Source organism: Bombina bombina, chromosome 3, assembly GCF_027579735.1.
Source record: "Bombina bombina isolate aBomBom1 chromosome 3, aBomBom1.pri, whole genome shotgun sequence".
NCBI lineage: Eukaryota > Metazoa > Chordata > Amphibia > Anura > Bombinatoridae > Bombina > Bombina bombina.
In genome coordinates this window covers 789685452-789712829 of record NC_069501.1, presented here as the reverse complement: position 1 = coordinate 789712829, position 27378 = coordinate 789685452, and the positions used below count along the sequence as shown (strand labels likewise).

Here is a 27378-nt window from a genome sequence, read left to right as displayed (position 1 = left end):
TTCCTTCATACGCCCGGGTTATCCCAACCATGCAACTCGGGTAACGTACCTTACTACCGTGTCAATCTCTCCCCGATCTGGACAAACCTCTATCTCACCAGATTCTACGTTGCAGTGGGAAGTCACGGTATTACCCTTGTTTCAGCCTGGACTCCGTTTGTCTCCTCGTAGTTTCGAGTTCTGTGTACGTTACGTGCGGTGGTCACGTGTGATCTCTTAACCAATTGGTGTCCTAGATTATTGGCTTTAGTTGCGCAGTGAAAACTTGAGAGGGTATCGATGTATGTAATATTTAACTCTGCACAGAGTGCCCTCTCAGACTGCATACACTTTTAATAGAGTCCCATCAACGTGTTTTGTCTTAAAAAAAGGCTTTATCAAGATGGTCAATTGCCTTTTTCTTCAATCTTAAATACCCTTCCATTTCCTGTGATTGGTTAATAGTAAAAATCTTTCTTAAAGGTGGTATGGTTTTAAAGGTGGTAATATAGCATACAATATGCACGTTCATGTAGAGAATATTGATATGAACCCGCACAAATAATATAATAGATTTCATAAATTTCAAAGAAGGACAGTACAGCTAGCCAAATATATATAAAATCAAGGGATTCAGGTCAAATTCAGAATTTAACCCTAAAGGGGATTCATTTATCATTTCAGCCTCTTTTCAAGAATGTGTTTGTGTGGAAAACACTTAAAGGGATACTGAACCCAAATTGTTTCTTTTATGATTCAGATAGAGCATGCAATTTTAAGCAGCTTTCTAATTTACTCATATTATCAATTATTCTTTGTTCTCTTGCTATCTTTATTTGAAAAATAAGGCATCTAAGCTAAGGAGCTAGCCAATTTTTGGTTCAGACCCTGGACAGCACTTGTTTATTGGTGGGTGAATTTATCCACTAATCAGCAAGAACAACCCAGGTTGTTTACCAAAAATGGGCTGGCTTCAAAACTTAAATTCTTGCTTTGCAAATAAAGATAGAGAATGAAGAAAATTTGAGAATAGAAGTAAATTAGAAAGTTGCTTACAATTGCATGCTCTATCTGAATTACAAAAGAAAAAGTTTGGGTTCAGTGTCCCTTTAAATTGATGTTTATCTGTCTAAATTAAACATAGATCCAGCAGAATATGGCTGTTTTTCTATAGATAAGAGTTGGTTCTGGAAGGATCCAGGTGATTTTATGTAAAATATTTTTGGATCTAGATATGTCTGGATGTGTTAGTGTGGAAAACAAAATGTGTGTATCCATCTAAATTAGACATGGAGGGGGGCGGAGCCTGGGGGAGCATGGAGTCAGATGCTTAGTTTAACAGCTCCGTGCACATCTGAGGGTAAAGGAGCAAGCAAGCCTCATCTCTCCCTCAAAAACCATGATTCCAGAGGGTGTATTATGCCCTGACATTCAGAGCACCTATAGGAGCAACAAAAGAGGATCTGGAGCACATTTTTGTGAAGATATCGCTATATTCCCTGTGCAGAGAGTGCGGCCGTTCCGATTATGAAAATTAGGCCGTCCTGCAAAGCCAACACATATAGGAGTCGCCAGACTTGGTGAAATGATCACTCATAGCTATGTGAGTACCTAGCAGAATGCTATTTGAAGAAGGAGAGTAAGCAGAGCCCCCAAGCTATTTTGCAATACTGCTAAATGTGTCCCTGATGTGGCTCCTTAATAGATATGCAAAGCAGGGTCAATAGCTAGAACTGAAGGCCAGTGCATAGCCCTGATAGAACAATATGGCCAGTAAGACGCCCTAACATTTTATCTAAGTTGAAAGATCCTTGGTATTGGGGATTTCAGTGACATAGGCTACAATGCAAATATTTTGAAGACACCTAGTTATACCGCTACACTGGCTGAGGACTATATACCGATAACACCTCTGGATTATTAGGAGACTTTTGAGCTGGGAGGTAGGGAAACTTATTTCTATCCCTGATCCTTGCACTGATCTTACTAAGGTTCACTTATCTCTATAACGGGGAGACAGATTACACCAGTGCTGCAGTGCACTAGCATACATGGCTGCTAGAAAGCCAACTAAACCTTTCCAAGGGGGTAAAACCTCTACTCCACATCACTTTTTTAGGCAGATGAAGGGGCACAAAGCTACAGAGGCCGAGATAACTGATCAGGAGGATGATGCAGATTTAAATATAAATACCAAATCTTCTAATGACGATACAACCCCTGTCACCAAGGCTGATATTAAAATGTTGGTTTCCAGGCAGGACATCTGAACCAGTTTTGATAAACTCTGGGAGAAGATGGATGCAATGCAGTAACAAGTAGTCTGGCAGACATTAAACAGGGTATTCAAGATCTGAGCAACAGGGTCTCTACCTTAGAGGATAGTGAAAATACAGTTCTAGAAGAGGTTACTTCCATATCCCAACAGGTGTCGTCACGCCAACAAGAGCTAGAGTCTATCCAAGATAGAATGGAGGACTATGAAAATCGCAGTCGTAGATGCAATATTCGATTGAAAGGGATTCCTGAATCCGTAACCCAAAATGAACTGGATAGATATCTGACTCAATTATTTCAGGCCATTACAGGTCATTCAGAGGATGATTGCTTCCAGGTGGAAAAAGCTCATAGGGCTTTAAAAGCGAACCTAAGGGCAAAGCCCCACCTAGGGATGTAATAGTTTGCATGTTTCGCTTTCAGGAAAAGGAGGCTATACTTGTGGCCTCCAGGAAGAACCTGGCTTTCAAGTTGCAGGGATTAGTTGCCCAGTTCTTTCAGGACCTTTGCTTGTGGACCCTACAGAGGAGAAGTGCCATGAGACCGCTTACACTGCTGTTGAGGAAAAACCAAATCAATTATAGATGGGGATTCCCCTTTGATCTTATCATTATCCACAATGGGATTACATTTACCATAAAAGAAGCTCGGATATCCGAGATATTTGTACCTACCTGGGCCTGGAGGCTCCTCTGTTGCCTTCTGACCCGTCTGAGAAAGGGGTCATGGATCAGAATAAAGCACACTCTCTACCACAGAGACAGAACTGGACAAAGATTTCCAAAAAGAAACAAAAGACCTGATGTACGGACCGGCTAAGGAGATATGCGAGAAACCTAAGGTCTCTACATTTCCTGGGATGACATGTTTCAGATGAGTATAAAATTACTTTTGTTGATATAACTGTTGATAAAGTGTGAGTCTCAGATGTGACTTTCCTTTTGACTGGTTGCAATGGCTACAAAGAGGGAAAGGTGGCTGATTAGAAAATTTGGGATCTGGCAGATCTACTGGAGACTGAGCCATAAGATCTAACTAAAGAGTTGCAACTTTGGGTCTCTATATGAAGAGGGAACTTATTCTGTATAAGTATAATAATGAGGGAAGGAATGGGGGAACTGATTAACATCAGAGGGGAGGTGATAGCACAAGACTTTCATGCTACACATGGCTCCACACTCAAAGTTAAAATGTCAATCCAAAAAGTTTTTATTGCACGTTTGTTGTTATACATGTATTGAAAGATACCGTTGACAAATTTACACTGACAGGGTTTGGGCAATAGGCTCATATATCGTCCTTATTTTTAAATTTAAATTGTTGAACTGCTTTTGTTGTTTGTTATTGTTTTGTTACTGTGGTACTAGGTGCTACACTAGAGGAGTGGGCAGGGTTAGGGTTGATAGGCAGATAGGAAAGGCTTGACCAATGGCTCAGAGCATTAGGATTATCTCACACAATGTGAGAGGCCTAAATACAGATGTGAAATGAAAAACAGCACTCACCCAATACCTCAGAGCAAAAGCAGATCTTCTAACATGTCTGTTACAAGAAACGCACTTTACCGGCACAGTAATTCCTAAATATTGGTCCCTTTCCCTTTACACCACCACTCGATGACTGACTCGAAAAAAAGGGGAGTTTCTATTCTTATCCATCTCCCCAATAAAATACAGCAACAGCAAAACTAACTCACAAACAACATAGACATAACAATATTGCAAAAGCCATAAGGGACTCTTTAGCCATGCACAATATCCTGGACTCGTGAGAGGCTAAATATTTTTGTCAGTCAGACACTGACACCCAATGTCATCTCCTCTTCTATACAATCATGTGTATGGTCAGATCATTTACTCATACAATTAGAACTGTCAGGTATTATCAATACACACAGACAACATTTATGGACCTTTGACCTAATGATACTTAAATCCCAACCTAAACAACAGATAATATCCAAGAGTCTAGAAGAATACTGGTCTTTAAATAAAGGGACAACCATTAACTCCATCAACACATGGGGGGCACATAAACCATATCTTAGGGGTTTATTAATAAAGGAAAAGTCGACAGTTGTTAAAAAAATTGAGACAATTAATAAACTACAGGCAGAGATAAGGGACTTGGAGATATACCACCCAAAAACACTATCTACGTCTACTTTTCAATTGCTTCAAACAAAAAGAAAGTCTCTAGCCAAAATCCTAGATTCCAATTTGATCAGAGCTATACAGAAATTAAAAGCCCATTATTACATGTATTCTAACAAGTCAGACATATATCTAGCCCATAAACTGTGAGAAAGGGTTAACTTCTCTATCCCTCTATTACAAAAAGCTGATGGTACACATACATCCCACCCCCAAGAGATAGCCAATACATTTGCGGAATATTACACCTCTCTTTATGATGGTAAAAAAGTGGAACAGACCCCCCATACACAGGTACTACTCAATAAATGTGTGGCTAAAGCTAAACTTAATAAATAAAGCAAACAGGATAGTGAGGAACTGAAAGCTGACATTACAACAGGGGAAATCAAACTGGCAATTAAAGATCTGAAATCGGGCAAAGCACCGGGTCCTGATGGTTTCCCGGGAGAGTATTATAAAATATTTAAGTCAGAACTAGTTCCTCACCTGCAGAAATTCTGAAATGACGTCATGCGGGGCAAAGTTATACCGTCTGAAGTGTTGAGCACTAAAATTGTAGTGATCCCTAAGCTAGGTAAGAACCCAGAGAAGTGCCAGAGCTATAGACCAATATCCCTGATAAATCAGGATGTTAAAATCCTCACCAAAATTATGTCCAATAAGCTTAAGAAATTGGCCCCACTTCTGGTCCACCCGGACCAGGTGTGTTTTATATCAGATAGGGAAGCGACAAATATTGTGAGGAGAATGATAACCCTGGTAGACTACTTAAGGGGGAAAGGAACGCCTTCTCTGCTCCTTTCTTTGGAAGCGGAGAAGGCGTTTGACAGAATTGACTGGATATATATGTCCTCAATCCTGACAGAAATTGGTTTCGGGGGGTCTTTATGAAGGCATTAAATGGAATATATTCTAACCCGACGGCAATCATTAGGGCAGCGGGATTTTAATCCAAGACTATAGATGTTTTGAATGGTACCCACCAGGGTTGCCCCTTGTCGCCAATACTGTTCACCCTGTGCATGGAACCACTAGCTGCATGTATTAGACATTTAAGGTGTAATAGTTAAAGATTTTGAAGATATCACTTTTTGCGGATGATGTTCTTCTGATTTTGACAAGAACCCTAATATCTCTACCCAATTTATACCTTACAAGACTTCTCACTAATTTCAGGTTATAAGATCAACTTAGATAAATGCGAAGCATTACCTCTAAATCTTCCGCCACATACAAAAAACTGACTGAGGCCAACTTTGAATTTGTCTGGGCTAAGAAGTCAATTACATACTTGGGCATCAAACTATCAGACACATACCACAATCTATATGATCTGAATTATGTCCCACTATTTAATAGAATCACTAGAGATCTGAAAAAATGGAGAACTTATATATTTTCCTGGTACGGTAGGCTTTTGTCGATTAATATTCTCCATAGAATCTTGTATCTCTTCAGGGCACTTCCAATAACAGTATCTAGATCAGACTTACATAAACTACAAGCTTCCCTAAACAGTTACCTAAGAGAAGACAGAAGAGGGAGAATAGCCTTGCATATATTATCTCAACACAGACAACTAGGAGAAGTAGGCCTCCCAAATCTGACAGACTATTTTCATGCGGCCAGACTAGCACAAACCTCTTTATTGGGCAAGAATGATCATAATATTTTATTGATCAGACTTGAGGTGGATCTAGGGGGATATGAATCTTCGGCAGACATGTTATGGGATTCAGGACACACATTTGATAGTTTACTTACAGAACACTTGCTACAGCTGATACAACTGGGGTCTGGAAATCACTTACTGGGCCCTTGAATCTCATTCACACAAACTCTAAATTTAAAATTTCTTTTACACCCAGATTTGCATAAACAAGTGGGGAAGTGGCTTAACAGGGGACTCTATAGGGTAGCTGACTTCCTCAACGGTAATCATATACAGACGTACTCACAAATTCAAGATAGAATCCAATCACTGAAATTACACTGGTTCCTTTATCTTTAGATTTCCTCTGCCATACATAAATATTGCTTTCCCTGGTCCCCACAGACACCCACAGCATTAGAAGGTATTTGCACTACCCCAAACAGACTGAAGAAATTGATCTTGATACTATATTTAAAACTCCAAATACTTCGACAATAGTAGATAAATGGGAACAGGACACAGGACTGGACCTCCCACAAAACAAATGGGACCTGAATCTGCATGACTCAAGTAAGGGACTGATTAATGCTGATCTCAAAGAAGACTGCATCAAGACAGTCTTTAGGTTGTACCTAACCCCGGAGAAAACATGCCATTTCTCCCAAGATGGTACAAATCAATTTTATAGAGGGTGTAGGGCAAGGGGGACCTATATACACATGTGGTGGGAGTGCCCCCAGGATCCGAGCTATCTGGCAGCAGCTCCAGAGACTTCTAGGCAGAATTCTGCAAGCACCTATTATTCTGACAGTAGCTTAGGCTCTCTCGAATCATAGAGTTAAACTATACAACAAAGCAATTAACACACTCATCAGGATTATTTGTACTGCTACTAGGGTCTGTATAGCCAGACACTGAAAGGAAGGGGCACCATCCTGGTCTGAGGTACTAGATAAAATAGAGCACATATATACTATGTCAGAATTAGCTGCCTCCATACAAAGGACTAGGGAACAATTTATTAAAATATGGTTTTATTGAATAATGCAAGAGCAGGAATAATAGAGGAATCATCTGAGGTCAAATGCTATTGTATAAAAAGTTAGAAATCCCTAGAGAACTAACGCTATTCAGATTTTCAGGGCTCACTTACCAGATACCATTCTCCTCTAAGAAAGAGATGAGACTTGATTTAGGCAGATTAGTGTGTAGTTGTCCACTAATAGTACCACAGAAATGTTTGTTAGGTTGAGAATGTTATTTATGTTTTATAATATGTTTTAAAATGTTTGCAAAGAATTTGTATGATATCACGATACAAGGTGTAAGATAAGTGGATTTCAATGTAACATCTTAAGGTATATGTAAAGGATGAAACTGGGTCCTTGGGTGACAAGGCTGAATTTGTTTGCTAGATAATTATGACCTTACTGATGGGTATATGTGAAATTTTTGCTATGTTGTATCCTGAATTCTTTGCTTCTAATAAAGAAATATTTTAACTAAATTAGACATGGATCAGGCTTTTACCCACACCCAAAAAGGGTATCCTATGACAGCGTCACTTTTAAATACACTGTGCTCTTCAGTAGAACCATGTGTATTGTATACATAGGATGGTCATTTAATATTGTGCCCATGGTGTTATAATGGGCATAATATTATTGAATCTAGAATAAGCCCTTTACAATATCTATATCTATTAATTTTTTTATAAATCTCTATGTTAAAAAGTTAAAAACTACTCGTCATGTATTAATGTCATCTGATATGCATAATACACTCAATTTGTTGTTATTTTAATTATTGATACTATTAATTGTATTCCTTTAAGCACTCTGCTTTGTAAATAGAACTGTATCTTTAAATTGTATGAGAGCGGTGTGCCTATTAAAGGTAGTTGCGTAACAGCTGTGTTTATCCCTGACAAAGTGCCGTTTAGCGGCAGGAAACGCGTTGGATGTTAGCTGTGGTGTGAAGAGTGGTGTGTACCTTTTGCTTTTCACTTGGAATAAAATATCTTGGAACGATTTAACCAGTTCGTCTACCAACTGTTTATTTTCTCATTGGTGGAGTGCCAACCATGTGTACTGCCAGCCTTTGTCTATGTGGATTTGGATGTACTGGACTTTATGCACCCTTTAACAGTGGGTGTGGCTACTATCACTATCACTTAGTATGGGTGTCTACATACGTTTGGTCATATTGTGTGTGTGTGTGTGTTTGTATGTATGTATAGGTGTGTGTGTGTAGATGTGTGTGTATATGTATGTATGTGTGTATGTATGTGTGTGTGTAAGTACGTATGTGTGTGTGTGTGTGTGTGTGTATGTGTGTGTATGTGCATGTGTACTGTAATTCCCCATCAAAACTATTTATTTTGCCTCCACCAAGGGGGGTTCAAGGAAGGCCCCCCCCCAACCCGCTGGCATCAAACCCAAGTGACCCAAGTGAACCTTGGGGAATGATGTTTACAAGGGGGTTGCCCCCTTTGAACCCCCAAGTGGAGGCAAAAAAGATAGTGAAAATGGGGGAATTGCAGTGCATCATATATATATGTTTGACTCGAAGCGCATAGGATTTATGATCTTACATCGGGCTTTACCCACAGCCGCTTGGGTAATGTCAGTTTTACCCGGATAATCCTAGGACTTTACCCGCTATATATATATATATATATATATATATATATATATATATATATATATATATATTTATATACAAAAGAACAACAGGATGGCACTTAGAGGAACAGAGGATGAAAAGATCAATATATCTTTGTAATAGGCCTGAATATTAAACACAGTATGCCATATAAAGTAAAAAAGTCCAACAATAGCTAGGTGAAGCTAACAAAAGTTCAGTCAGTAATAGGTCTCTTCATATACAGCCACCACTCAGATGTACACTTACTTCAGATAACCTCTATCGTATGAGGTAAGGATGTGTCAGTATCGCTGAAATGCTTGGTACCCCCAGGAGTATAGATCTGCTGGAATTTCAGGGCCCCTTGATACGAGATCCAAACTAAAGATGCTTTTCAATGTTCAGAATTCGTCGTGCCACTTGTATTTTCGGGCAGTGGCGTCGCTACAGGGGGGCAAGGGGGGGGCATTTGCCCCCCGATAATGGCTTGCCCCCCCACCCGCCCCCCCGCCAGCCCCGGCACTTGCATAATGTTGGTGGTGGAGCAGGGGCGTATACGTATTACTGCCTAGGCCAACAAGGCCGGTGCCTAGGGTGGCAGTTTGAGGAAGGGCGGCACTTTTTGCAGCCACTGAAGCAGTGGCAGCTGAATTAACTCTCTATTAGTTATAGTACACTAGAAAGTTAATTCAGCTGCCGCTCCTTCAGATGTTGCGGTAAACTACATTTCCCATATTGCACCTAGCAGCTATAGCTCTAAGTAGTTTGCCAGCAAGCAACACATGTCACGCCCACCACCCGGCCAGAGTAGACCTGTCTGTAGAGTACAGAGACTCAGGCTAGAGAAGACCGACGCACCGCACATGCATTGACAGTGTCTTGTGTTTGAGAGAATAGGTAGGAGGGCAGGGTCTGGGACTGGGTGCAAACAGAGGGGGGATGATGGCCATAACTGTGGTAGCATCGCGCGGCTGCCATGTGACACATAGTGACAGACTCGGTGGTTGGCTGCTCGTGGACCGGACCGGTGTTGTCCTTGTGGTCGGAGTGAGTTGATAACTAGTAAGTACTAAGATTGATGATCAGAACTTGTGAGGGGCACTGGCAGTGTCACAGCTGCAGCTTCAGGGACTGGGACATGCGGTTACGCCGGCGCAAAATCACACTCACACATGTTTTAATAAAAAATGTGATCAGAAAACATTGTGGTGTTCAGAAGAACAGCACAATGTTTTCTGATCACATAGTTTTTAAAAAATTAGTTCTGCTGCTGCTGGGAGTACAAAGATTCAAGCAGGGATCTGCGCCCAGCAGTGGTGGTGTCTAGCATGGAGCACAGGGATCTCCTATGGCTCCTGAATATCGTATGTACTCATTGTGTCCTGTAGGCAGTGCCAGGATCACCTGATCATGTCTATTGTGGAGGTAAATTGTAATCACCAGCCTGAATGAATAGTAACTATTTGTTTCTGCTGCACAAACACATGGAGTACAGACAGTGCAGCCTTTAGAGACACAGACATGACAAAGTATGCATACTAGAATAAATAAAGCGTCTCTTCAGGTATTTTCTAAAATGAAGCAGCCAAGCAGGCATTTCATAGATTAATTTTTATTTCATTGTATTGACCCCTATAAGTTAACAAAAACATTCATCAATCATCTAACCTCTCAGTAAAATAAAACGTTTATTGATAAAACTTGCAGTGGAACTTTATTTCTACACAGCAGTGACCTATATAGTTAGAGGTGTTGTTTTCCTATTTAACACGTGTCAAAAATATGTCTATGCAGCCTATGATTGTTATTTAGCTTTTTATTGTTTTGAAGAAGCATAGATCCTCATTTACATAGTATTGTGATGGATTCCTATCCTATATAAGGCATTTATTTCATTTAGAGGGTCAAACACTAATAGAAATGCTGCTGTCTCCAACAGGATGTACATATGTTTTTGTATAAGCCTGTATGCCTAGCCAGAAGTCTATCCAGTAGCTCAGGAAAAGGAAGTTAGTTCACACTGACACCAATGATTTGCCCCTGCCTTAAAATGATAGGCCTGTGAGTACTTGTGATGTACAGTTTATGACAGAGAGGCAGTAATAATCTTAAATTAGTGAATCTTGGGCTGTTTGATATACACTTAATAGTCTCTGACTACATACATTAATATAAATAACTGTGTACAGGCTGTAATATTTTAATTAAACACATAACACTATACTTAATATATACATGACCATTATGCACATACAATTCTGCAAGCTTGCTTTTATATCAATGAAACACTGTTATATGTATAAAATTTATAATACTTTAATTGATATAAAAGCAAGCTTGCAGAATTGTGTGTGTATAAGGCTCATGCAGGATAACTTAACATAATGTCCCGGGCATCAGGTGATATAATTCACACATTCCAGATATATATGACCAAAAATAATATGGAAAAAAAGGCCTAAAACCTTAGGTGGGCACCAGGGGCGAATTTTGGCCTAGGCAAACAAGGCACTTGCCTAGGTCAGCAGGTTTTGGGGGGGCAGCACTTTTTGGTCCTACTACCTACCCACACTTACTACACACTGCACTACACACACTTACTACACACTGCACTACACACACATTAAAAACCATGTGCACTTGAACATGAACATTTACTTGGGAAATGCCATGGAAGGAAAAAAAGTGATGTTACCTTCTCACCAAAAAATATTATGGCCAAAAAAGGCCTAAAACCTGTAAGTTGGGGGGGGGGGGGCAGCAGAATTTTGGGTGCCTAGGGCAGCACAAAACCTAAATACGCCACTGTGGTGGAGTTTTTTTTTTTTACTGTTGTTTCTGAGCACTGTGCACAAGCAAGCACACAGCTCATTGAGACAGACAGCTTGCAACTTCCTACATTGCAACAGTGGGCGTGCCGTGTGGGGCTTGCTTGTTGCACTAAGCCGCATATCAGTGTGCTGCGCCTGCGCACATTGTGGACTGGAGTCTGCTGCGAGGGAAATTGTGGGATCGATGGATCACTGAATGGATGATGACTCCTGATGCACAAAGTGAAATGAGCTGATCCCGTGAGTGAGTGACACCCGACCCAGTCGCCGCCCAGCCCACCGTCCAACCGGTACATTGTGTAGAGATGAGGTATGAGGGCAGCCACTGAGCCGCAGCAGTGGTCTGGGGGCGGGCAGACGCACGGCCAGGGGATAAGGGCCCAGGGGGCATCGTAGTCGCACCGGCGTTACTTTGCACAAAGCAGCCTCCTCAAGTCCCCTAAGGAAAACCTTTTAAAATATTTTAAAAAACTTAACAGTCAGTCATCAGATAAATAGACCGGTGCTGTGTGCAGTGGGACTCTGGGAGGAAGACTGGCTCAGACTCAGATCAAATGTCTGCAGGAGTTCTTAGTTCATCTCAAAGGGTAAGCACGGCTAATGAAAATCAGGAGGGAATGCGGAGGCTTTACCCAAATGTTACTCCAGGTTTGCATTAGGGGATAAAGACTGACATGTTTGTTAATTAAAGCCCAGCACTTTCAGCGTGAAAAATGCCAGAACATAACTTTACGGTAGTCACTTTCAAGTAAGCCAGCAAAAGCGTATTCATGACCTACTGTCTGTATGTCAGAGAATGACATGTGTGATCCAGGGAGTTAACCAATAAATTTAGCACAAATAAATAGATAAAAAATAAAATAAAAAAATGCATAGGTAAACAGTCATACAGACACATATAGCACATTATATTGGTTAAAATGATTAGATCAGACAGGAAAAGACATGAGGTATGGATTTTCTGTTAATAGTTATAATCTGAAAGTCTAACCCTACTAACCTTTTAGGTGGATTAGATAAAATGACTTGCAATCTATTATTTAATTAAAAGAATCAAGCTGGTGACTGCTTTTAGCCCAGAGGACAAGTATACCCAAGTATACCCAGTCCCCAGTAGCCCATGCACTGCAAACGGAGTACAGAGGAAACCCATACAACTTGTGAGTAACACCAGCAATACCAATTGCCCACCAATTGAAATGCAAACTGAGGTCCTTTCAGGATTTTTTGTTGCATAAAAAAATTTCAGCTAATTTTTGTTTATTTGCAAAAATAAAATAAAACTATTAAAATTAACAACACAATATACAGGATTAAACAGTTATGTATTGATATATATATATATATATATATATATATATATATATATATATATATATATATATATATACATATATATATATATATATATATATATATATATATATATATATATATATATATATATATATATATATAAAAGTCCAACAATAACCTGCACAACGGAGCGCACAAATAATCCTCTGTTCCCTGGAGATAAAGACGGCTCTATTTAGAAAGGGGAGGGCGGGATATTTAAATCCCTTACTTACAGGCTATGGCAGCTGTTGGTTCAGCGTGTCTGTTTGCACACGCCAGAAAGCAAAATCCATGATCCACAGAAAGAACCAAAATAAGCGCTTCAAAGCCAAAGTTGATGAATAAAAGAACTTGAGTATTTTATTAGGACATCTAAAAACAAAGAATGTCCACAAAGGACAAAAGGTAATCCAGGTTAGTGTAGCAGGCACACAGAGCAGACATGTTTCGTGCTCAGGTAGCACTTGATCACTGCTTCAAGCAGTGATCAAGATTACCTTTTGTCCTTTGTGGACATTCTTTGTTTTTAGATGTCCTAATAAAATACTCAAGTTCTTTTATTCATCAACTTTGGCTTTGAAGCGCTTATTTTGGTTCTTTCTGTGGATCATATATATATATATATATATATATATATATATATATATATATATATATATATATATATATATATATATATATATATATATAAATATATATTTGTGTATATATATATATATATATATATATATATTAATATATATTTGTGTATATATATATATATATATATATATATATATATATATTTTTATATATATATATATATATATATATATATATATATATATAAAAATATATATATATTAATATGTATATATTAATATGTATATGTGTATACAGCTGCAGGTCTTACTCTAATAGTGAAATGCTGTCCTGGTTTCACTATGTGCTGCTTCACATTGTATATTGCAGAGAGTTGGTTTTTAAAGGCTTGAATCAGGGGCAAAACTACAGGGGGTGCAGAGGTCGCAGGTGCGACTGGGCCCCTGAGGGTGGGGGCCCAGCTTAAAAAAAAAATATATATATTTTTTTTTTATAATTTTTTTTTTTTTTTTATAATTTTTTTTTTTAATAAAAAACGTTAACCTACCACTGCCTGCACTGATATAATGTGAGTGTGACATGACTACAGGGGTTAGTGTTTCTGTTTTACCCATTGGTGTTTATGTGTGTATGGTGTGTGTGTGTGTATGTATGTGACTGTGTGTGTATTTATGCATGTATGTGTGTGTTTGTGTATGTTTGTGGAACCAGCAAATTACAGACCTTGTTACTATAGCATGGGGGGGCAGGGGGTAAACAGTGTCACTATACAGTACCACTATATACAGTAAGGGGGGCTGGACCATGTCACTGACTACTGTGGTCACTTTATAAAGTACTGGGCTGGTAGGGTCAGGCAAGCCATCTCACCGGCAGATTACAGACTGTGTCACTAACTCACTATATACAGTACTGGTGGGTTAAACAGTGTCACTATATACAGTAATAGGGGGTCAGACCATCTCACAGACTGTGGGCACAGGGTACCTCCTTTTGCAGACATGTAATCTGATTCACATTTTTTTTTCTGTGTTAAAATGTAAAAAAAAAAAAAAATGTATTAAATTCACCTTTTTTTGGAGGGGGAGGGGTGGTGGGGGGGCCCTTCTTAGATTCTTGCACCTGGGCCCTGTGGTTTCTAGTTACGCCTCTGGCTTGAATGGTAGGGGGCATGCTGTATTTTTACAAGAATCCGCTACAGTTGCACTGCTGTGCTGTGTGTGTTGAATGAGAGTGTGTGTGCTGAGGTATGTGTGTTGTATGAGGGTGAGTGTGTGTGTGTGTTATATGAGGGTGAGTGTGTGGTGTGTGTGTAGTATGAGGGTATGTGTGGTGTGTGTAGTATGAGGGTGAGTGTGTGGTGACTGGTGAGTGTTGTATGAGGGTGAGTGTGTGGTATGTGTGTAGTATGAGGGTATGTGTGTTTTGTATGAGTGTGGTGTGTGTGTGTGTGGTATGAGGGTGAGAGTGGTGTGTGTGGTATGAGGGTGAGAGTGGTGTGTGTGGTATGAGGGTGAGAGTGGTGTAAGTATTGTATGAGGGTGAGTGTGGTATGTGTTGTATGAGTATGGTGAGTGTGTGTGTTGTATGAGGGTGAGTGTGTGTTGTATGAGAATGAGTGTGTGTTGTATGAGGGTGAATGGTGTGTGTGTGTTGTATGTGGGTGAGTGGTGTGTGTATGAGGGTGAGTGGTGTGTGTGTGTTGTATGAGGGTGAGGGTGAGTGTGTGTGGTGTGTATGAGGGTGAGTGGTGTGTTTGTGATGTATGTATGTGTGTGTAGTATAAGGTTGTGTGTTGTATGATTGTGTGTGTAGGATGAGGGTAAGTGTGTGGTGTGTGTGCTGTATTAAATGTGTGGTGTGTGGGTGCTGTATTAAAGTGTGTGGTGTGTGTGTAGAATGAGGGTGAGTGTGGTGTGTGTCTGTGTAGTGTGATGGTGAGGTGTAGTATGTGTGTTGTATGAGGGTGTCTGTGTGTGTTTTCAGACCAAACACAAAAATAGGGTCACAAAGGTATGTGGTATCATGGCACTGGGTCTTTGGGGGAAAAAAGTTTGAAGAACCCTGATTTATAGAGCCCTGGTGTTTGCTGAAATTGCTAGCTTTTGAGAGTTTTCCTCTCTTTCTCGGGTCTGAAACAATACCTGAGGGAGAAAGGAAAACTCTTGAAAGCTTGTCTTTTTAGTATTAGGTTAATACAATAAAAAGGTATCATTGCATACCGCATTACTCTGGTATTTTGGAATCTGTAACACTGATGAGTTTAACAAGACTGCTGCTAGGCCTGTTGCAGACACTGGAAAACAGTTCAGCTGGAAAACACAGAGGTAAGCAGGCTTTTTGCACGTGCTGGAAATCAGTTCAGCTGGAAAGCACACAGAAAAGCAGGCTGTGGTTCTGTTGAAACAATGGGAGGAGAGTCCACGATGTTGATGGCAGCAGCTGTGAGACTTTCAGCAAGTAAAAGCTAAAGTAACTTGCAAAGTTAAAAAATATGCTGAAAGATATGCCAAACAATGAAGGTAAATAAGCAGCAATCCAAAAACTAGGAAAGTACTTATTTATACAACTTAGAGACAAAACTCTGGGACCCAGAGTTTTGCCAGGTCCCAGAGTTTTGTCTCTAACTTGTATAAATAAGTACTTTCCTAGTTTTTGGATTGCTGCTTATTTACCTTCATATACGCTGACTCTTAGGGGCCTAGTTATCAAGCCGTCAACCTCAAATACGCTTGAATTCCGCAGCGTATTTGTGGCGAGGCTGATTCGCTTTAGTTATCAAAGGCTCGAGACCGGCAAAAGTAGAATTTTGTGACGTAAACTTTGATCCGCCGGACTCAGTCCGACACAGATCGATTCTTACGTCACTCCAGATGTTCCGCACACAAGTGCGGCACAATCTCACTACTTTTGCTAGTTATCAAAAAACTAGCAGGTACGCTCGGCACTTTTACGGCCCAGCGTACCTGGTTTTCAAAGCGCCAGCCTGGAGGCGGCGGATCCCATAGGAATCAATGGGAGTCTGACCATAGCGAAAGTACAAGTTCGCTGCTGACAGACATCCCATTGATTCCTATGGGAGCTGTCTACACCTAACACCCTAACATGTACCCCGAGTCTAAACACCGCTAATCTGACCCCCCCTACACCGCCGCAACTACATAAAGTTATTACCCCCTAAACCGCCGCTCCCGGAGCCCACCGCAAGCTACTCTATACATATTAACCCCTAAACCGCTGCTCCCGGAGCCCACCGCAACTATAATAAATGTATTAACCCCTAAACCGCCGCTCCCTGAACCCGCCGCAACCTATATTAAATGTATTAAACCCTATCCTGCCCCCCCTACACCGTCGCCACCTATAATAAATTTATTAACCCCTAATCTGCCCCCCCTACACCGTCGCCACCTATAATAAATTTATTAACCCCTATCCTGCCCCCCACTGTAATAAAATTATTAAACCTAAGTCTAACCCTAACCCTAACGCCCCCCTAACTTAAATATTAATTAAATAAATCGAAATAAATTAACTCTTATTAACTAAATGAATCCTATTTAAAACTAAATACTTACCTGTAAAATAAACCCTAAGATAGCTACAATATAATTAATAATTATATTATAGCTATCTTAGGATTTATATTTATTTTACAGGTAACTTTGTATTTCTTTTAGCTAGTTAGAATAGTTATTAAATAGTTATTAACTATTTAATAACTACCTAGCTAAAAGAAATACAAAATTACCTGTAAAATAAATCCTAACCTAAGTTACAATTTAACCTAATACTACACTATCATTAAATTAACTAAATAAACTACCTACAAATAACTACAATTAAATACAATTACATAAACTAACTAAAGTACAAAAAATAAAAAAAGCTAAGTTACAAAAAATAAAAAATTAAGTTACAAACATGTTAAAAATATTACAACAATTTTAAGCTACTTACACCTAATCTAAGCCCCCTAATAAAATAACAAACCCCCCCAAAATAAAAAAAATCCCTACCCTATTCTAAATTAAATAAATTTCAAAGCTCTTTTACCTTACCAGCCCTTAAAAGGGCCATTTGTGGGGGCATGCCCCAAAAAGTTCAGCTCTTTTGCCTGTAAAAGAAAAATACAACCCCCCCCCAACATTAAAACCCACCACCCACATACCCCTAATCTAACCCAAACCCCCCTTACAAAAACCTAACACTAATCCCCTGAAGATCATCCTACCTTGAGTCGTCTTCACTCAGCCGAGCCACCGATGGAACTGAAGAGGACATCCGGAGCGGAAGAAGTTAATCCTCCAAGCGGCGCTGAAGAAATCTTCCATCCGATGAAGTCATCATCCAGGCGGCGCTGAAGAAGTCTTCGATCCGGCCGATGTCATCTTCAAAGAGGCGCTGAAGAGGTCTTCTATCCGGGCGAAGTCATCTTCCAAGCCGGGTCTTGAATCTTCCTTCCGCCGACGCGGAACCACCTTCTTCACCGACGGACTACGACGAATGACGGCTCCTTTAAGGGACATCATCGAAGATGGCGTCCCCTCAATTCTGATTGGCTGATAGGATTCTATCAGCCAATCGGAATTAAGGTAGGAAAAATCTGATTGGCTGATGGAATCAGCCAATCAGATTGAGCTCGCATTCTATTGGCTGTTCCGATCAGCCAATAGAATGCGAGCTCAATCTGATTGGCTGATTGGATCAGCCAATCGGATTGAACTTGAATCTGATTGGCTGATTCCATCAGCCAATCAGATTTTCCTACCTTAATTCCGATTGGCTGATAGAATCCTATCAGCCAATCGGAATTGAGGGGACGCCATCTTGGATGACGTCCCTTAAAGGAGCCGTCATTCGTCGTAGTCCGTCGGTGAAGAAGGTGGTTCCGCGTTGGCGGAAGGAAGATTCAAGACCCGGCTTGGAAGATGACTTCGCCTGGATAGAAGACCTCTTCAGCGCCTCTTTGAAGATGACATCGGCCGGATCGAAGACTTCTTCAGCGCCGCCTGGATGATGACTTCATCGGATGGAAGATTTCTTCAGCGCCGCTTGGAGGATTAACTTCTTCCGCTCCGGATGTCCTCTTTAGTTCCATCGGTGGCTCGGCTGAGTGAAGACGACTCAAGGTAGGATGATCTTCAGGGGATTAGTGTTAGGTTTTTGTAAGGGGGGTTTGGGTTAGATTAGGGGTATGTGGGTGGTGGGTTTTAATGTTGGGGGGGGTTGTATTTTTCTTTTACAGGCAAAAGAGCTGAACTTTTTGGGGCATGCCCCCACAAATGGCCCTTTTAAGGGCTGGTAAGGTAAAAGAGCTTTGAAATTTATTTAATTTAGAATAGGGTAGGGATTTTTTTTATTTTGGGGGGGTTTGTTATTTTATTAGGGGGCTTAGATTAGGTGTAAGTAGCTTAAAATTGTTGTAATATTTTTAACATGTTTGTAACTTAATTTTTTATTTTTTGTAACTTAGCTTTTTTTATTTTTTGTACTTTAGTTAGTTTATGTAATTGTATTTAATTGTAGTTATTTGTAGGTAGTTTATTTAGTTAATTTAATGATAGTGTAGTATTAGGTTTAATTGTAACTTAAGTTAGGATTTATTTTACAGGTAATTTTGTATTTCTTTTAGCTAGGTAGTTATTAAATAGTTAATAACTATTTAATAACTATTCTAACTAGCTAAAATAAATACAAAGTTACCTGTAAAATAAATATAAATCCTAAGATAGCTATAATATAATTATTAATTACATTGTAGCTATCTTAGGGTTTATTTTACAGGTAAGTATTTATTTTTAAATAGGAATAATTTATTAAAGTATAGTGTAGTGTTAGGTGTAATTGTAACTTAGGTTAGGATTTATTTCACAGGTACATTTCTCTTTATTTTAGCTAGGTAAGCTATTAAATAGTTAATAACTATTTAATAGTTATTGTACATGGTTAAAATAAATTGAAAGTTACCTGTAAAATATATATATAAATCCTAAGATAGCTAGAATATAATTATTATTTATATTGTAGCTATATTAGGGTTTATTTTAAAGGTAAGTATTTAGTTTTAAATAGGATTCATTTAGTTAATAAGAGTTAATTTATTTAGATTTATTTAACCTCTTAAGGACATATGACGGAATTATTCCGTCATAAAACAATTGAGCAAACTTAAAGCTGTGTCCTTAAAGGGTTAATTAATATTTAAGTTAGGGGGGCGTTAGGGTTAGGGTTAGACTTAGGTTTAGGGATTAATCATTTTATTACAGTGGCGGCGGCGTAGTGGGGGGCAGGATGGGGTTAATAAATTTATTATAGGTGGGAACGGTGTAGGGGGGGCAGATTAGGGGTTAATAAATTTATTATAGGTGGCGACGGTGTAGGGGGGGGCAGGATAGGGGTTAATAGGTTTAATATAGGTTGCAGCGGGTTCATGGAGCGGCGGTTTAGGGGTTAAACTATTTATTTAGTTGCGGAGAGGTGCGGGATCAGCAGGATAGGGGTTAATAATTTTATAATAGAGGGCGACGGTATAGGGGGGGCAGGATAGGGGTTACTAGGTATAATGTAGGTGGCAGCGGTGTCCGGGAGCGGCGGTTTAGGGGTTAATACATTTATAAGACTTGCGGCAGGGTCTAGGAGCGGCGGTTTAGGGGTTAATATATTTATAAGAGTTGCGGCAGGGTCTAGGAGCGGCGGTTTAGGGGTTAGTAACTTTATTTAGTTGCGGGGGGCTCCGGGGGCGCCGGTATAGGGGGTAAAACAGTGCAGTTTAGTGTGAGTGCTTAGTGACAGGCTAGCAATAAAGCTGGGAAAAAGCCGAAGGGCAGCGAGATCAGATGAGTGATAACTGTCACAGTCCGCTGCTCATCGCCCCGCGGCTTTTTGACAGCTTTATTTGATAACTTAGGCGTATTTTTTCAGGTCCGCGGCGGCGAAGGTAGGCGAGCTTAGGCGGACGTATTGGGCCGGCGAAGCCAGAAAAGTAGACGGCTTGATAACTACCCCCCATAGTGCTTTTATCAATGAATAGTTTGTTATAGTAGCTAAAACAACGTTCTATAGATTTCATTAAAGGGACACTTACCCCAATTTTTTTCTTTCGTGATTCAGATAGAGCATGCAGTTTTAAGCAACTTTCTAATTTACTCCTATTATCATTTTTTTGTTCTCTTGCTATCTTTATTTGAAAAAGAAGGCATCTAAGCGTTTTTTCTTGGTTCAGGACTCTGGACAGCACTTTTTTATTGGTGGATGAATTTATACACCAATCAGCAAGGACAACCCAGGTTGTTCACCAAAAATGGGCCGGCATCTAAACTTACATTCTTGCATTTCAAATAGAGATGCCAAGAGAATAAAGAAAATTTGATAATAGGAGTAAATTAGAAAGTTGCTTAAAATTTCATGCTCTATCTGAATCATGAAAGAAAACATTTGGGTTCAGTGTCCCTTTAACATATGGGGTTTTTTTACATTTATAATAGTTATATCTTTACAGCAGGAGCTGAGAATTAAATCCCTATATACTCACATGATAAAGTAAATTTTACTTATTTAGACGTAATAATGTCACCTCAATAATACCCTATTCCATTAGTATTGGACTGTTTTTCTGGTTGTCTATGGTACATACTTATGAAAGGGAAATTAGTTTCTAACAATGACTCTTCTTACATATGTATATACATAGTAGCTTAAGAGAATGATACCAGTGCTATGGCAATCACCTTTACCCCCTTGCTGTGTTAATGTTTAGACTGGGCAGGCTTACAATTCTTATGCACAGGAAACTTTCTAAGCATTATTAAGGGCAACGTTTTGAAATATGAGGTTTTGTTACAAAGTTCTGCTCTTATATAACCCACAGATTCAATTATTTTACTGTAATAATATACCCTGTGTGGCACTTACTACCCACCACGTGTCCCCTCAAGTGCGTCAACCAAGGATGGAATAGATAGTTGACAACCATATGTATTCACACAAGTTAAGCATACTGGGAGTCTGCTGCCTGCGGCCGAGGTAGCGAGTTCCCCCTTGTCTCTGTTCTTGTCAGTCTAATTTAATTTAACTCTGTTTTTTAGCAACTGCTCATAATTGATTATCCTCAGTAACACTTTAATTAGCCACTCTCTTCATACATACCCTTATACTCTTATTGCCTTGTTATTAGCCCATAAACTGAATTATTTACAGCTTTCCTAATGATAACTAATCTGCAGCTAACATTTCTAGCAACTCTTATATAACATAATCACAATCTCCCTGTTCATATGTTCTAGGTAAAGGAGTAACATCATCCCCTTTTGTATTTTTTAACCATTTATTGGTGATATTAGCGGTAAAAAAATATTATTCTAGCTCATCTGTATTTTTTCTAGCTTATTATTATAATAAAGGAAGCTAATACTATCTTCCTCATCACATAATACATTTGCTCCAATAGCATTTAGTTACATAAAAAAATCCCCTACATAAAAAAACCCATTAAACCTGAGGTTTTCAAGATGAGACCCAAAAGCGGTCTCCTTATTTCAGCATACCTTCTTCTATTTATACCCACTTTCAAAAATGTTGAGGTCCAAGAGTGGCCTACTGAGTTATTATTGGAAGGTTTCCATACCTCCCAACATTTCAAAATTCAAAAGAGGGACACCCCCCCCCCCCGCAAAAAAAAATTAAATGTGGTGGGCGGGGCTTAAAAATCATAAGACCAAAGTAATATAAATAAAATTCTAAATAAAGTCATATATTTTAATATACTTAGGCAGCAAATCAAACACAAGCTCAAACCACTGGCATGGCTATTTGAGCTATGTATTTAATTAGCCTTTGCAAAGCCATTGCTAAATATTTTTATCTTAATTGGACATTTAATAATAAATTCTTTAAAACTGCTCTCTGCATTCACCATTAATATTCTAGATTCTGGCCTTTAAAGTCAGCAAAAATGCACAGTAGCACACTACATAGCATACACTTACACATGCAGATACACACACACACTACATAGCACACACACTACATAGCATACACTTTGCATGTATAAGTGTATGCTATGTAGTGTGTGTATTTGCATGTATAAGTGTATGCTATGTAGTGTGTGTATCTGAATGTATGATACACACACACTACATAGCATACATTTATACATGCAAATACACACACTACATAGCATATACTTATACATGCAGATACACAGACACTGCATAGCATACACTTATACATGCAGATACACAGACACTACATAGTATACACTTATACATGCAAATACACACACACACACACATTACATAGCATACACTTATACATGCAGCATACACTTATACATGCAGATACACAGACACTACATAGTATACACTTATACATGCAGACACACACACACTACATAGCATACACTTATACATGCAGATACACACACACAGTTATGGATACTGATAGACACACACACTACATCATATATGGGTATCTGTAATTCACTGTATGGGGTCCTGGGGTTGGCAAGCACATTAGCTGGCAGTCTGCGGCTGCCACTGTTCGTTACCCTGGTATTAGCACTGCTCATTGTATAAAACTGAAGGCATGCTAGTATTATCACCAGGGGTATGATATCATCATTACCAGAGGTAGGTTAGAGAGGTCACCATTACCCATGGTCAGAGTGTATACAGCCTTCTTACTCCTGCTTAACCCACATACCATTCCTTTTCCACAGGGAATCTAACAGGTATCTAACCCTGTGAGAGCAAAGCCAGCTGCTTCTGAGTATGGGCCCAATAGAATTTAAAAAAAAAATAAAAAAATGTATTGCCTGGGGCAAATCGGGACAGATGGCTAGCAACTCGGGACAGGGGGATAGACCCCTAAAATCAGGACTGTCCCGCGAAAATCGGGACAGTTGGGGGGTATGGGTTTCACAATAAACAGGCAGTACATACCAATGTTGTTAACTAAATTTAGTAAGTTTCCTTTTACTGAGCCACACGATACAGTGCAAAGTATTTTTTTATCTTATTCTAATACATTTTGGAGCTTGTTGCATGTTGGGGCTATATGGTAATATTAAGCATACTTTTACTGAGACACACGATGCAGTGTGAAATGTTTGTTCTTATTGATGGAACATGTCACATGTTTGATGCTGTATTGTAACATTCTTTGATTAACAGTATAACTGTATATATATATATATACTGTATGCCTGATCTATTTACCTCAATAAAAAAATATATAAAATAAAAAAAAAAACACATAAAAAAGCCTACCATTAAAAAAATTAAAAAAAAGAATTATGCGTATTCTAAAACCTCCAAAATAAAAAAACCTATACTAACACTAAACTACAGAGATAGCCCTTAAAGGGTCAGTAAATTCACACTTTCTTAAAGCTTAAGCTATGTTCCTCTCAAACATTACATTCGAACCGCATTGTTTATTTTAAATAAATATTATTTTTAAGAGGTTTTATTAAATTTTACTTTTTCCAGTGTAACCGTTAATGGCCGTCCGTTCTCCAACCCCTCCATGACATCTCTAATGTGGGTGGTATAGACCAAATCTGTACTTCCCACATGCTAATGAGGTTATGCCCAGTTTTCCTCCCACTGAAGCTCGCTCAAGCTTCTGTCTCTACAGAGCGGCTTTGTATGACATTGCTATAGCGCATGCGTCAATGTCGTAGCTATACATCGATATGATAATAAATTATGTCATCGTGCGTGTGTTCACTAATCTTGTACATAGCGCAACAGATATAATTACTTTTTCATATTTTTCTTGTTTTCTCTTCCTCCTCCACATATTCAGTTAGTTTTTCTTCCCCTTTTTTATTTATTCAATTACTCTACAAGAAAATGTTTTTATCCTCTATAGCATAGATGTTGTAAACCCATAGGGCATAATCTCTGTCTTCTTCTCCCCAGAAATAATTGGAGATAGGACTCCTCCCCCCCCCCTTTCCCGTTATATCGTCCTTCAGGACACCACATGCAAGCCACGCAAGCTAATCACATACCACATACTAGGCAGGCATTGTTGAGAATACTAATAGTTAACAGGGGGGCCACTTAGAGATACACTCCATCTAGCTACTTCACACACTAAAAATCTGCATTAGTGCTCTTTACTATTACCTTCTATTATTATTTATTGATGTTTCTATATTTCAGCTTTCTACTAAAGTGACATGTCTATGTAATAATATTGAGCCCGAAATGTTATTAATTTCTTTTAATAATTAGCTCTATTTTTTTTATAGTGGTTTATCAATTCAGTATATATCAAGACCAGTTTGGTCATTTGTATCATGTGCCATTATTTATATTGTGTTCTTTTAAACTAGAATCATGTGTTCTATTTCTGAACATATATATATATAGCTATTATCTACATTAGAAGACTGTACATTGAATATACTGCCTAATGACAACATTACTTCCAATTGAAAACACTAACTGTAGTATCATATTTCCAAATCTTTATATTTCTAAGTATTTATCATATGTTTAATTCTGTTTTAATATGCTTTCCCCTGCTGGACAGCAACAATGTAGGTGTGAGCTATTGCTCTGATTGCCAGGTACATTTAGGTGTGTTATCCTTTACCCACTAGCCTATACAGTTTATTCTATACAACTAGGTTTAATAAGAACACACCTATCTTTACAACTCCCATTGGCCCCTAACACCTATAAATTGTCCTCCAGCAGCAGGAACCAATATCTCTGATGAAGCGCATGTGCTCATGCGCGAAACGCATAAGATAGGAGCTTACCTGATGTCTAGCATTGAAGCCTGCTCCTAATAAAACCTTTTGCATTCACTCAAAGACTCAGCGCTTCCTTTTCTGTCAAATTCTTCACAATATAAAAAAAATGCAGCGGTTTGGAAGGCGGACAGTGAACATACAAGGGGTAAAACTTTTGCGATCGAATACATAGTTTTAAAAAAAGTTTATAAAAAGTGATGAATGAAACTTATGTTGAATACATGATGCAAATGTAATTTTGATGTTTAAATTTTGGAGTATACTGTCCCTTTAAAAGAGCCTTTTGTAGGGCATTGTCCTAAAGTGTCAGCTCTTTTTCTGAAATGAAAAAGTCTGCAGACCTCTACAATTAACCCCCCAAAAAAAGTCTATCTAAAAAAAAACTACTCTAAAAATGGTCTGTTTTGGGGTAAATTAGGTGGTGTTGTTAGGGGTTTAATATGTTAGTTACTTTGCGATGGGTGGTGTGGTGGCTTAGGGGTTAATAGTGTAGTGGGTTATTTTGCAATGGGGTGGCGGTTCATTGGTTAATAGTGTAGTCGGTTACTTTGCGATGGGGGATGTGATGGTTTAGGGGTTAATAGAAAAGTTTAGTGCAAATGTTTTTTCCAGCTAAACTAGGTTGCGTAAAAAGTTTGAGCAGTAAATGCAATTGTGTTCTGACATTGCCGTTCAACGCTGCCCATCAAAAATATGGTGAGAGTAAAATACTGCGATTTTGGGCAAACGAAATTACAGTAATTTAAACAGCGCGCCCCTTGTAATATGGATTTGAGCAAAAAAAAAATAAGCGCTCCATTCATTATCTGGTACTTTGTGTATAGTGTTTAATATTTCCTTGCTCTATGTTTTTAACTCGTTTGTATTTTCACCAAAAATAAGTCCTATTCTCACATTTTCATTTTTTAAAGAGATACTAAACCAAAAAAATTATTTCATGATTCAGATAGAACATGCAATTTTAAGCAACTTTCTAATTTACTCCTATGATCAATGTTTCTTCATTCTCTTGCTATCTTTATTTAAAAAGCAGGAATGAAAAGCTTAGGAGGCGGCCCATTTTTGCTTCAGAACCTGGGTTATGCTTGCTTATTGGTGGCTAAATGTAGCCACCAATAAGCAAGCAATATCCAGGGTGCTAAACCTAAAATGGACCAGGTCCTAAGGTTTACATTCCTGCTTTTTAAATAAAGATAGCAAGAGAACGAAAAAAAATTGATAATAGGAGGATTTAGTATCCCTTTAAGTTACATTTAAGTTGATAATTGTATGAGTAAAAAGTATTTTTTATAATTGATATTTTTACAGCAACAATAAATGAAACAAAAAGAATATGGCTATAAAACAAAAGTGCTAATTTTCATGTTTACTGAGAAAAAAAGTTCAGGGAGTACTCACCTGAAAAGGAAAGGTTGTCATATCCTGCGGTTTGAGCTGATGCTCCTGTAGTAGAAACAGTCATTATATCAGCATGCCGTAAAGCCATAGCTTCCTTGTGCTGGATCACCGGTGATATATATCACACAGACAAAAATCTGTAGCACACAAAGAGCAGAAATGTGCTGATTATTGTTTCTGACCTTCACTATTCCTTTAAACAGCACAAATACTGTTTTCTGGGGAGAAACAAGAATATTATGCAGTTCCAGGAAATAAGAACAAGAATATCATGCAGTACCAGCTGGCGATAAGAACAAGATAAAATAAGAACGAATCATCCTGCAAAATACTTTCATTCACTGGTTTCACTTTCACTATTACACAGCCAACCAACTACTGTTCTGTGTTCCTGTAAGTAATAGCACTCATAATGAAACTGAGGATAAAGTTGTTTTCTTGGAATTTATAAAATTTAGTGCCAGATTACAAGTGGGTTTATCGCGTTGGGTTTACTGCTTGTATCAAAAGTTGAAATTAAACACGTAAGCGCAATCGCGATTTATGCTGGAATGATTACCACGTCCTCAGAACCCTGGTTAACTGCAGCAAAAAGCAAAAAAGTATCACAAAACACATCAAAAATACACGCAAAGTACAGTTACACTAATAACAGTATCTAGTAAAAAATATTTTTTTAAAAATATTTCACAAAAAAGTTATATAAGGGCTCAAGGATATGAGGTTTCAGGTGAAAAAATAATGCAG

General features: G+C 38.7%; 1 protein-coding gene across 1 annotated transcript in view; it reads right to left on the bottom strand.

The window, feature by feature from the left end:
• Positions 1–26922, bottom strand: part of LOC128654040 (lysozyme g) — a 111142-nt gene extending 84220 nt beyond the window's left edge. Inside the window, exon 1 of the mRNA XM_053707690.1 lies at positions 26632–26922. Coding sequence (XP_053563665.1) covers positions 26632–26719 — 88 coding nt within the window. The 5' untranslated portion in view covers positions 26720–26922. The remainder of the gene's footprint in view (positions 1–26631) is intronic.
• Between the last annotated feature and the right edge of the window lie 456 nt (positions 26923–27378).